General features: G+C 32.8%; 1 protein-coding gene across 2 annotated transcripts; it reads left to right on the top strand.

Moving 5' to 3' along the window:
- Positions 1-5441: 5441 nt before the first annotated feature.
- LOC146533341 (facilitated trehalose transporter Tret1-like) lies at positions 5442-11563 on the top strand. 2 transcript variants are annotated; one of them, XM_085194939.1, is made up of 8 exons: positions 5442-5566; positions 6499-6728; positions 7716-8036; positions 8925-9054; positions 9464-9556; positions 10076-10293; positions 10848-11030; positions 11303-11563. In XM_085194939.1, exons 1-8 carry the CDS (start codon positions 5509-5511, stop codon positions 11540-11542), a joined length of 1473 nt encoding a protein of 490 aa, XP_085051065.1. In that variant the 5' UTR covers positions 5442-5508; the 3' UTR covers positions 11543-11563. The 2 variants fall into 2 exon arrangements, with proteins under 2 accessions (XP_085051065.1, XP_085051066.1); XM_085194940.1 differs by having other exon boundaries at positions 6499-6732; positions 7720-8036.
- The last annotated feature ends 858 nt before the right edge of the window (positions 11564-12421 follow it).

Genomic DNA, 12421 nt, shown 5'->3' with positions numbered 1-12421 from the left:
AATAATGTAAATATTATGTAAGTTTTTATAAAACTGAATAAATATTTTTATAAAATGTTGTTATTTCATTTTTAATCCTAATATCCTTTCTAGATTTATCTTGCAAGATATACAGTTCTAATGACAACAATAGTTAATTAATAATATATTGAAATATAGCGTTGTTACCCCAGCAGCACTGTAAGACTCTGCCAGACTGCAAGCGCAATGAGAGTGGTTTCGATATCCGCTTGCGACAATGTCTTAACTTGAATTTTCAGTTATACAAGGGACTCTCGAAGTTTTAAAATATATAGTTATATATATTTAAGTAACAGAGACTATATTTACTTCATAATATATATTTTGTGTTATAATACTATCTCATATAATTTTAATATGTCAAAGAATTAGTACAACAAATAATATTAAATTATATAAATAGTAAATTATAATAATTATCTTGATTCATTGCCATGTTGCTGAAAACTACGTAATACTTTTACTTGTACCGATAGCAAGAAAATTAGCGAAAAGTTATGGAAAAATTTTGAAAATTTAATTATTTAGGGTTTCTCAAAAGAAAAAGCGGAACATTTATGGGATCTCTTTGTCCGTCTATCAAGACCATTTATATCGAGGTCGTTAATATCAAATATTCAAGTATATGACCCCGGTGCTCTAAAGCACAGAAAAAATTAACCTTATAAATTAACACAATGAAAAGAATGAACACTTGTTTCAAAAAATTAAAACTTGTAGGTATTTCATGGTAAATTTGTTTAGTCAATTTTATTTTTTTATCTTTGAAATGATCATGATCAGCTTCACAGAGGGTTAAGACACTCCGTTTCCTATTTTCTTCCAAATTTTTGAGGCATTGCATATTGGGTGGCGGAACTTAACGCCGCGCTTTTGTCTTGGTACCAGAACGAAAAAATGAAATTATTAATAATTCATTCTCCTGCGTGATCGAAACCATTATACGCATGTGCCATGGCGTATCAATATTGCTAAGTTCTATCTGTGCTTTATGCGGGATACAGCGTGCGTTAAAATTATTGCTATAATAAAAAATATTCTGTAAATCAACACTTCCATTCCCCACTTTCTGTCGAATTTTGGAAGACGACATTAACACTAGATTCCCTAGTTCTCTCTGTGTACTCTGCCATTTGCTACAAACAGCGTGAAACTAAAAAAAAAATAACAACAAATTAACAATTACCTTATTTGTTAACTCTACATATTATGCAGAAGTAAATAATAAGAAGGCATTATCAGATAATGTTTGTGATGAGATGTAAACGTAATGATGTACAAAGATGAGTAAAATGACAAGCAATTAAGACCCTTAATAAAGTAGCAAAAGAGCGAAATTTCTATACAACGTATTTAAAAATTCATCTATTTGGTAATCATAATAGGGTGAATGATTCTAGGAAAGTACATATAAATTTTAGTTTTGTTTGTTGTTCTGTGATTAGAAGGAGTATTTTAAACGCGCGGAAGCGCGTGCCAAGTTCTGGGTTTCAGAACTGGCGAGCAGCACCGTGTGTTATTTTACACGAACCATTTGAAGCCACTTTTTACCTATTCGTAACTCAAAAACTATTCCACCTAAAGCTGTCATATTTGGCTCAAATATTAAGACCCCCTACCTGTATACGTGCATAAAATTTCATAAACACAGCTCAAACAGTTATTTAGATAATTACGTCCAAAAATCGTAAATTTTTAGGGGGGTGACTGACCTATAGACCTTAATGTTAACCAAGTTCCAGATGACCTAGAATGGTGAAATTTAGCATCCGGTTAAGTAATTGGGTGTATATCAAGGGAAAAATCCGAAACTAGTATTTTTTTAATATTTTCTTATAATTTTTCAATAAATAAATTCAATTAGGCACATTTACTTATAGTGTAGCGCCTGGCATAATATAAGAGCAATGCATTATTTATATATTGTTGCTTTTATTTATGTCACACGTTAGTAAATATTTTATTTGTTTTGTAGACTAACTTCACTACTACTTACGTAAGCCATCTAAAACAACACGATGCTTTCAAGTATATTTTAAGATAAGATATGTCTCCATTGGTAGCTGAAAATGACTCTAATTTATGTCCTGAGAAAGCCTGTCATCATGTGGACTTCAAGGGCTTCACGTAAACATATAAAAATACTAGCGGACGCGCGCAGCTTCGCTAGCTTATTTAGGGGTGAATTCTAATAAACCATGAAACATGTGTTCAATGAAATATTTTTAAGAGTCGAAATTTCAAATTTTATAAAAATCGGTGGCGATTTGAAGATTTTTCCATACAAACTTTCAACCCCTTATTTACACCTTTAGGGATTGAATTCTAGAAAACCATGAAACATGTGTTCAATTAAATACTTTTAAGAGTCCGAATTTCAAATTTTATAAAAATCGGTGCCGATTTAAAAAAAATTCCATACAAACTTACAACCCCTATTTCACCCCTTTAGGGTTATAATTTTTAAAATCCCTTCTTAGTGGATGTCCAGATTACAAAAGTAAACATCTGTTCAAATTTCACGTTTCTACGCACAGCGGTTACGGCTGTGCGTGCGTCTTACCTCAGTCAGTGAGGACAAGTCCTTTTATATATATAGATAATAAATGGATTAACATCCTTCATTATTATTTATTATAATTTAAACATATGTTTTAGTACTTATTATACTAAGAGTATTTGCATAGTTGATTAACGTATTTGAAATTAAATTATTATTACAATATTTAAGTACTAAGTCCTATATAAGATCCTATAAGGGTTCTGTTTTATTGCTTTCGAGGTACAGAACCCTAAAACAGAAAAAAAATACACTAAAATATAAATATAAAAATAATAATTATATTGATAGAAATATATATAAAATTTAATAATAATATACTATCTGTAAGGTCAGTCGTGGCACAGGGGCACAAAGTGTGTCTGTAAAACCGACTGGTTGTTAGTTCGATTCCCACTCGAGGAATTGAAATATTTATTAAAAATTATATTTCCACCAAGGCAAAGCGCGGCATTGAGTTCCGCCACTCAACACGCAATGCCTCCTGAATTCGATGGAAAGTGGAGTTACTGAGTGTCTTAACACTAGGTTCTCTCTGTCTACTCTGCTGTGTGCGGGATACAGCGTGAAGCTGGTTTGATTTTTAATTTAATATATTGTCAGCCTACCAGCTATCTTAACAGAAGTAATTATAAAGTAATTAGTAACAGTAAAAATTTAAGTAATTGTTAATAAAAAAAATAAGAGTAAAAAAAAGGAAATTAAAAATTACTTAAACAAAATAATAAAAAATAAATAAATCCGCATTACGATGTATCCCACACATAGCGGGGTAGACAGAGGGAACCTAGTGTTAAGACACTCAGTTCCCCTCTTTCCATCGAACTCTGGAGGCATTGCGTGTTGAGTTATTCCAACAAAATAATAAAACTAGAAAAAAATAATAATAAATATATCAGATTTCTAAACGCAGCATACATTAATTACTTTCTAATCTGACAACTGTCATTTAATCAACAAAATAAAAACTATAGTCGAGATTCATAGATAAATATAATCTATTTTCATATATAATTAAATATCGTCTTAAGAATAATAAAACATAATATTATTGACCATAATAAAAAAGTAAATACCTAATTATATTAGATATATTTTATTGTACGAAGGCGCTCATATTTTAATGGTTTTTTTGGCCTGGGTTTCATGATTTTACTGGTTTTAGGAACACATGTGAAAACGGCAGAGAACGAAGTCGACCTTGGGATCATATCAATTCAGATTGGTACCGTCAGCACTTAATAAACTTATTGTTTATATTTTTTCCAAGACATGTTGAACAATGAGTCGTTCAATAGAATTGCTTGTGGTTGAAACAAGAACTTACACCGAATTGTTCCAATGCCTCCCGATGGGAGCTGTCTCTTCCATGCTATTGCATATTCTTCGTTTGAGCGTATTGATATACAACAAACTAATAAATTGCGCGAGACTATAGTAGAGTACGTATGTCGTAACTGGAATGATTTAAGTATCTACACTAGCGCTCGAAACGGGAATCCTTACTCTTCTAAAGAAGACATGCTTTGCTTAACTACGTACGGAGCTACTTCCGAGATAAAGGCTGCAGTAGATTTGTACAATATTAAGATAGAAGTGTATTATCACAATGTTGTCCTACTTGGTTTATTCGGCGAAGAGAAATGTCCTATGAAGCGCTTACTCTAAACTATGATTTAAAAAGAGCAACTCTTGAGTTTCTTGCCGTAGTAGCTCCCTATAGGTAAAGTACTTGTAATGGGCAAATTGAATAAAGAATATTTTGATATTGATTACATTATGAACCTTCCTACTTATAATTTCTGTACAAAAAGTAATGATATCCCATCAAAAACATAAATGTAAAATGAAAGCCAAGTTCTGTAATAAAACGTATGCTTTCAGCGATAAAAGAAGTGAGATATAAATGTATGCCAAGTTCAATGGTCAGCCCTGAAATTTATTTTTAACAATATAAAATATTTTATAACAACTGAAAATGCCCATTCTTCTTACAACTTGGAGACTTTATTTATGTGTAATATCTGACTTGGCTAGTTTTCAAATTAATTTACATCGATATAAATGAACATATTCAAATTCTATTCCATTCAGATTCTATTGTAAATTCATATGAAAACTAGCCAAGTCAGATATTACACATAAATAAAGTCTCCAAGTTGTAAGAAGAATGGGCATTTTCAGTTGTTATAAAATATTTTATATTGTTAAAAATAAATTTCAGGGCTGACCATTGAACTTGGCATACATTTATATCTCACTTCTTTTATCGCTGAAAGCATACGTTTTATTACAGAACTTGGCTTTCATTTTACATTTATGTTTTTGATGGGATTTAATATACATATAAGCACCACGTGGCGACTCCGGCACTATGGTGCGATTGTAACTACGACGGTTGTGGATTCGATTCCCGGTCGGGCGAATGAAATATTTAATATTTTCATTTTTTAGCTTCACCTATATCTTGAACATACAGCAGTGTAGGGACAGGAAAGCTTGGAACTTAGTGCTAAGACACTCTGTTCTCGTTAAGACACCTACGGTCTCCACCAACTGAATTCTGCAGGCATTGCGTGTTAAGCGGCGGGACTCTAGGCCGCGCAAGGAAATGAAGATATTAAAAAAACATTTTCTCGAGTGGAAATCGAATTCACAAGGCGTCGCATATACAGCCGCACGTTTGTGCCCCTGCGTCACGACCTGCCTGACAAAGAAAACGTATTCTTAGAAATAAGCTTGTAAGCTTATTTGAAAAAATACGTTTTCCTTTTGTTATCATATAAAGAAAAGAGATACTAATTCAGTACAATAAAGCCTGGTAACGTTAGCATTAATTATATTATGGTTATTAATACATTATAGTATTATACTGTGTGATAAGAGCAGTAGTATCACAGTTGTAGTTGTTTAAAGCTGACTGAGAAATGAGTGACAAAGTGAAAATATCTGCATTTTTAATGCAGGGAGGTGCTACTTTGATAAGTTAGTATATTTTTATATGGAAATCTGTATGTTTGTTAGATTTAACAAACTAATCTCACGAACTATTGTGGCAAAATAAAAAAGAAAATTGTGTTACATATATATTTAATGCTCGTTAACTATATATATTTTTAATGCCTCAAAAAATATGTAAAAAGAATTGTCTTAAATGATACGAAAATAATAATAAAATAATATTTGCTATGACTGTAAGCTTTTATTGAAATTATTAAGATGAAGAAGAAGAGACGTCGTGGTCGTAGGATTCAATGCCCACTCGCATAATAATTTCGTATTCTGTTAAGACAAATCGCTGCGTTGAATTTCATCAAGCTAGCAACATCTACTATGAAGAATAAAACATAATTTTAATACTAATAAAACACTCTACTAATGAACCTATTTTGTAAAAGCATGCCTCATAGAGCCTTCAAAAGATTTAGATAGTTCGACTATCATCATCATCGTTATCACAAAAAATATATATGTATATATGTATATACATTCACAATGTTCATAATCGATATTTCTGCTCACTATTTACTTTATAAATGTATTATTTATTTGAAATCCTATATAATTGATGTCATTGTAGAGGTATTATAAAATAACTCTATAATTATATTTAGTGTAATAGGCTGTGGATTCAATTTATATTGTTGAGGGTAAATTAAAAAATATTTTTTCCAAATCGTATGAAATTTTAGTGTAGTGGCATTTGAACTTGCACTTATTAGATGGCACCTAAGAAACAAATATCATTGCGTTCAAATTTTTCTACTTTTACTAAATATTTTTTATTAAGAAATTTTCCTAAGTGTGAACTTGAATAAGTATCTCACGCAGAGTAGACAAAGGAATTGAACCCACATCCGTCGCGCTTAATGCCTCACTATACACATTATTTAAGATATTTTTACTTTCAATTTTAGTTGCAAATCTAGTCGCCTTAACCGGATTCATCTATGCCTGGCCTTCATACACTTATGCCATATTTAAGTCCAATGAAACCGTCCTGGAAGCTCCCATGACTTCCACCCAATTGTCGCTAATAGGGAGTTTGACGAATGTTGGGGGATTGCTGGCGACCCCATTTTGTGGATATACTATTGATAAATTTGGAAGAAAATACTCGGCTATGTTGTTTGGAGTACCTTATGTTGTAAGTTTTATTAATAAACTAGCGGACACGGACGCGGCTACGCCTGCTTGAAATATAAGAATATAATTTCTATAGAAATATAATTTCAATCTAGATGAAATGCTAAAAGTGACTATTATATTTATTTTCATAAGGATGAATATCAAAATGACGCGGTAACGAACGCGGTCGCGCAGCGACGACGGTTGTTATTAACATGGCAGAATATATTGCATGTCAAATTAGAAAGTATTTTAATTTATTAGTATATATGTGTAATGTACTATTATATAGCCTATAGCACTTCTGAAGAATGCAGCTTTCATACAAAACAAAAATAAAGTAAATCGATCCAGTAGATCCAGAGATCTTAGCGTTCAAACAAACAAACAAACAAACAAACAAACTCTTCCGCTTTATTATATTAGTAAAGATTCCTAAAAGTCATTTCCTTGCTCTGGTAATAAGAGGCAGCGTGACATTGAGTTCCGCCTCTCAACACATATTGTCTGAAAAATCGGGTAGTAAATGGGAACATGAGTGTCTTGACACTATCCTAAAAATCTTTTTATTTCCTTCTATCTTTTTCTTTGTTGAATTATTTTGAATAAAATCATCCTAGAACAAAGAATTTTAGATTTCATCAGAAAGAAGTCTGAAAGAGAAATTTTAGACTTTATTATAGTTATTTAGCAAAATCTGTAAATCTGTGAACGTTTCTTTTCTGTTCATAGGCAATGAAAAAACATTAAATATTTGATGCTTTCACTTTCCAATATTTACAATAGCACTAAAGAACTAAATTTTATGTCTTAAAATATTTTTTTAGCTTCATGCTGTATTCTGCACATAACGGGGTAGGGAAAGTGCCTTAAGTTCCACGGACGGAGTGACTAAACACTAGGTTCCATCTTTATATCCGGCTATATGCGAGAAATAACGTTAAGTTAAAAGAAAACAACATATTTATCAATCCCAACATTGCTAAAAGATGTATTCTTTTTTCAGATAGCCTGGTCAATAATAGCGTTAACAAAATCAATAAACCTAATACTTTTCGCTGTATGTCTAACCGGGTTCGGAGCAGCTGGACAGGCAGTCTCTTCTATATACATATCAGAGATATGCCACGACTCCATACGAGGCGGCCTCACTTCTTCCACAGTATTTGGGTTCTTCTTAGGACTCTTATTTTCCTATGCCCTAGGAGGTTACTTATCTTACTATAATGTTATTTATGTACATTTGGTTTTATCTGTTGCGTATATACTGCTTTTGATGATGTTGAAGGAGTCGCCTGTGTTTCTATTGAAAAATGGAAAGGAAAAGGTGAGTTTTTTATTGTTTTCATATTTAGAAATTGTACTAAGCAACGAATTTAATTTTATAAAAATTCAAAACTAATTTTATATAAGAAAGTATGAGATATGGAAATAATCTAATCACTCCGTTCCCCACTTCCCACCAAATTCTGGAGGCATTGAGTGTTGAGTGACGGAATTCAACGTCGCGCTTTTGCCTCTATCGAGAGGCAGAGCGAAGAAACAGAAATATAAATGTAAGTAAATATTTCGTTTCCTCGAGTGGGGCTCGAACCCACAACCGTCGCGCTGCAGTCACACCCTTGTGCCGCTGCGCCACGACGGCGACGACGGCGACGGGTTATTTAAATTATTTTTTAATAATGTTCGTTGTAGTTTAAAAGATTAGAAGATAAGGAAATTTACGCATTATTTACATGATATAATATTGCTTAATACATTTATTATTATGAAGATGTCTGTATATTGTTTTGTTTTTAAAGACGCTATAGTAGCGTTGTTGACATGCAGTTAATTGAACTTGATGTACTCGTATGTGATCATATACTATGATTATAATCCAAATATTAGTTCTGTCTATTTTTTTAATTCTCTCTTTTCTCTTCAGGCTAAGCTTGAAACTAACTATACTTATTTTATAGTCTTTACTTTTTATTTGGGAGTCGGTTGGAACAGTCGTGGTTACTTGGTGATAGGTGGTGGTGGATTGGTGATATATATCTAAACTCAATCTATTTTATATGCCCTATCTAGTTATACATACATATTTGATGGTATATAACATGAGGTACTATGTACATATAAATGTATTACTATTAAAATAAGAACCGGAGTGTTTTAACACTAAGTTCACTCACACTCACTTTATTAATAATTGTAATGAATTCAATTTCAGGAAGCAGCAGAAGCTATAGCCTTTTATTTCCGTGAAGATGCCACGTCTAAAGAAGTTGAGGTAGAGATCAAGAAGATTAAACTACAGTTGGATCCTAGGATAAACCAAAAATTACAAGATGGTAGTAATGGTAATATTGTAAAAATACCCTCTGCTCATTTTTCGCCCAATTTTCATGATATTGCGTGTTGATTGGTGGAACTCAACGCTGTGCCTTGTCTTCTAAAGCAGGAAATGGAATAATTTAAATACATTCGTTTCCCCGATTGGGGATTGTACTTACAACCATCATACGACGGATTCTTCTATGTAGAATACGGTGTATTTAATAAGCATTTTTACAGTGGTTGAGCGTTCGATTTCCATTTGTGAGAAGGGATGAATTGTTTTTTACTACAAATATTTCCATTACTTTGGTCTGGTAAGACAATAAACACAGACGCCTAATACGCAATATCTCTAAAACAGATAAAAAATGCTGAAATTATTTTAAGCCGTATTGCAACAACTTTAATGTATTTTTTTTCACGTGGTTTCAGATTTTAAAGAAGCTACTGAGCTTTTAGAGAAGCCTCTAAGTTTCACTGCTCAACCGGAAGAGGTGAAGAAAGAATCAGCATGGCAATTTTTAAGTAAGTATTATTTATTGTTTTAAAGTATCCGAGGGCGTAGTGGCGCCGGGCTATATGTGTGTGACTGTGAACGCGACGGTTGTGAGTTTGATTTCCATCCGAGGGAATGAATTATTATTTATTAATTTATATCCCCTGCTTTTTCTTCGCTCTGGTAAAAAGGTATATAGTGCGGTGCTGAATTCCACCACTCTACATGTATGCTTCGAAATTCCAGCGGGCTCCCACCGAGGGAAGTTGGAAGTCTCCAGCTTTTTCTGAAATGCAAGTTTAGCTTGAGTGTCTGTGACAGAGTACAACAATTTGTTCCTTTAAAATCATATTTAAGAACAACAAAGATAAGAGTGATATATCACTAGATTATCACTAGATTTTCTTTATAAATATACTGTTGTGTTTATAACTAAAAAAGGTAGCCAAAGGGTACCTAATGTTAAGACATTCCTTTTCCACGTTTCGCTGTCCCACTGCATCACAATGAACTCTTTTATGTAAACAAGTATTTACATTATATTACAGAAAAATCTGAATCATCAAAACGAGCATTACTAGCAGTCCTTATAGTAATGGCTGTAACGATTTTGATGGGGTCAATAGTACTGCAAGTATATGCGGAACCATTGTTCAAGGAGGCTGTGCCTACAATGAACCCTAATACGTGCTCAATATTGCTGGCGGTGACTTATGTCTTCGCTGGTCTTCTGAGTGCCCTTATGATGGATAAATTTGGAAGAAAAGTTAGTGTGTTTTTTGATCTAAGTAATTAATTAAGTTTTATCTGTGATGACGGTTGTGTGTTCGATTCCTACAAAATTACCTTTTCCCCCAGGTAATGTCTCGAAAATTGAGAACGGGATGATTTTACACTGTGTTTCATGTATATTGAAAATAGGTAGAGATAGGGAATGAAGATTTTCTGACAATATATTTTAGTTGTAGCTATGTTTTTAGTCTAAGTAGGTACATAGCTTTGCACAACCCATCTATTAGATGGTTATCATACAAAAGAGCTTGATAGTAAATAAACTATAGGCAATAAAAATACTATAAACAATCTAGGAAGCTTGAAAAAAGATTTTTTAATTTATTATTTATTAGGTTCACGCGTGCGTTTGTATGTCTGTCACTCAGTAAGGAAGAGTTTTATATACCTGTACATAGATTAACTAAAATATGTACTAGATGATGATCGCTGCTGGATAATCATCAAAAATGTAGCAAATCCAAATCCTAGTTACACAATAATTCTATACAAAATATAAATAACAAATACAACAATTAAACATTCCAGTTCTTAATGACATCCACGTCGATCGCATCAGGCATCTTCACCATCCTGCTCGGCTCTCAGCTGCACGTGCACTGGGCGCCGCACTGGTTTACAGCTTTCATTATATATGGATATAGCTTCGTTTATAACTTGGGTGCCGCTGTGGTACCTTTTGTTTTGACTGCTGAGGTGTTCTTGCCTGAGGTAAGGATAATAAAAGCTGTGAGATCTTCGCGATGGTTGTGGCTTTGATTCCCGCTCGAGGGAATGGACTTTTATTTCGTTGTAAGACGATGTACCACAACTTCTTCCGGATTTTTTGTAAGACAATTTATACTCAAAATATGATTTTATTATTATCTGTATTTTTTCTTTGCCTGCTCATCAAGAGCACTTCTTAAACTATTAAAATTAACAATAAAAAATACTAATAAAATTGAAAAAAAAAAAATGTGTAATCCTCTAATCTTTTCCAGGTCCGAGGTCTATGCAACAGTTTCTCCATGGCATGCATGTGGATAATGAACTTCGTCACTCTGATCGTATTCAACCCCCTAGTCGAAACCTGCGGTTTAGGACCAACTTTTTACATATTTTCCGTGGTCTGCTTCTTAGGAGCCCTGTACAGCCACTTCTACTTGCCAGAAACTAAAGGATTGCCCGCTGATGCTATACAATTACTGTTTTTGAAGAGAAGAAATAGTTTACCGAAATAAATTAATGTATTAATGTTAAGATATAAATATAAAGTGTTTTATTTACTATATTTAGGAATAATATGATTATTCCTAAATGTATAATTTTCTAGTAACTGATTTAATATAAATGTTCTGTATTGTCCTAGAGTTGATGGCTAAATAAAACACCTTGAAATCTCTTCTTTTCCCTGGCAAATGGCAAGCGCGAATAACAATAAATAACTCTAGGCGAATGGCGAATCTAACAATAAATAACTTTCAGTCATGAAAATAAGTATTCTGTATATATTTGTTAATTTTTGGAAGAAGTGAAGTATCTTCAGAATTTCTTAAATTATTTATTTATCATTAAACCACCAATAGATATTCCTTTTTTCAGCCTGTTCCCTCCTCATAAAATTTCTGCAGGATACCTCATGCAGATGAGACGTCACTCAGTAATTACTGTCCATAGCTTATCCCATGTGACTCTGTTGATTTTTTGAAATCGCCAAATCAAGTGCAGAGTGAGGTGCAAAATGATTAAGATCTCTATGATCTGGCGCAACACTAAAATCGGGTCTCTACCCTTTCCTTTAATGAATCAAGCTTGCTCAATAAATATTTGACGGGACAAATAACATTGAAGTCTGGTATTATGAAATCTGATTAGTGTATTTTTTTCTGTTAGGTATAACAAAACCCTTGAAAAAGTGCTTCGTCATACAATTACTCTTTTTTTAGCTTGAAATGACGCACCATTCTCTACTTTGTACCTAATTCTTTCTGTTTTTGGTTCGTTTTTCTCTGTTATATATAAATCACTCACACAAAGTCAGACCCTGACAAAAATGTAGGAGCAAAATAGGTTTACAAGAAAATATGCTTGTTATTTTTATAACGTATTTTTATACGTTT

This window comes from Heliconius melpomene, chromosome 12 (genome assembly GCF_056956725.1).
Source record: "Heliconius melpomene rosina isolate 202511_hmr_F chromosome 12, ASM5695672v1, whole genome shotgun sequence".
NCBI lineage: Eukaryota > Metazoa > Arthropoda > Insecta > Lepidoptera > Nymphalidae > Heliconius > Heliconius melpomene.
The sequence above is the reverse complement of the archived record's forward strand: the minus strand, read 5'-3'. Positions and strand labels throughout refer to the sequence as shown.

What these genes read in the sequence shown, in the direction of transcription:
- LOC146533341 (XM_085194939.1), top strand. Translation starts at nt 5,509, where the DNA reads ATGAGTGACAAAGTGAAAATATCTGCATTTTTAATGCAGGGAGGTGCT. An exon ending in TGAAAAATGGAAAGGAAAAG is followed by an intron (nt 8,037 to 8,924) that starts GTGAGTTTTTTA and finishes ATTCAATTTCAG; the next exon opens with GAAGCAGCAGAAGCTATAGC. An exon ending in CTGAGGTGTTCTTGCCTGAG is followed by an intron (nt 11,031 to 11,302) that starts GTAAGGATAATA and finishes AATCTTTTCCAG; the next exon opens with GTCCGAGGTCTATGCAACAG.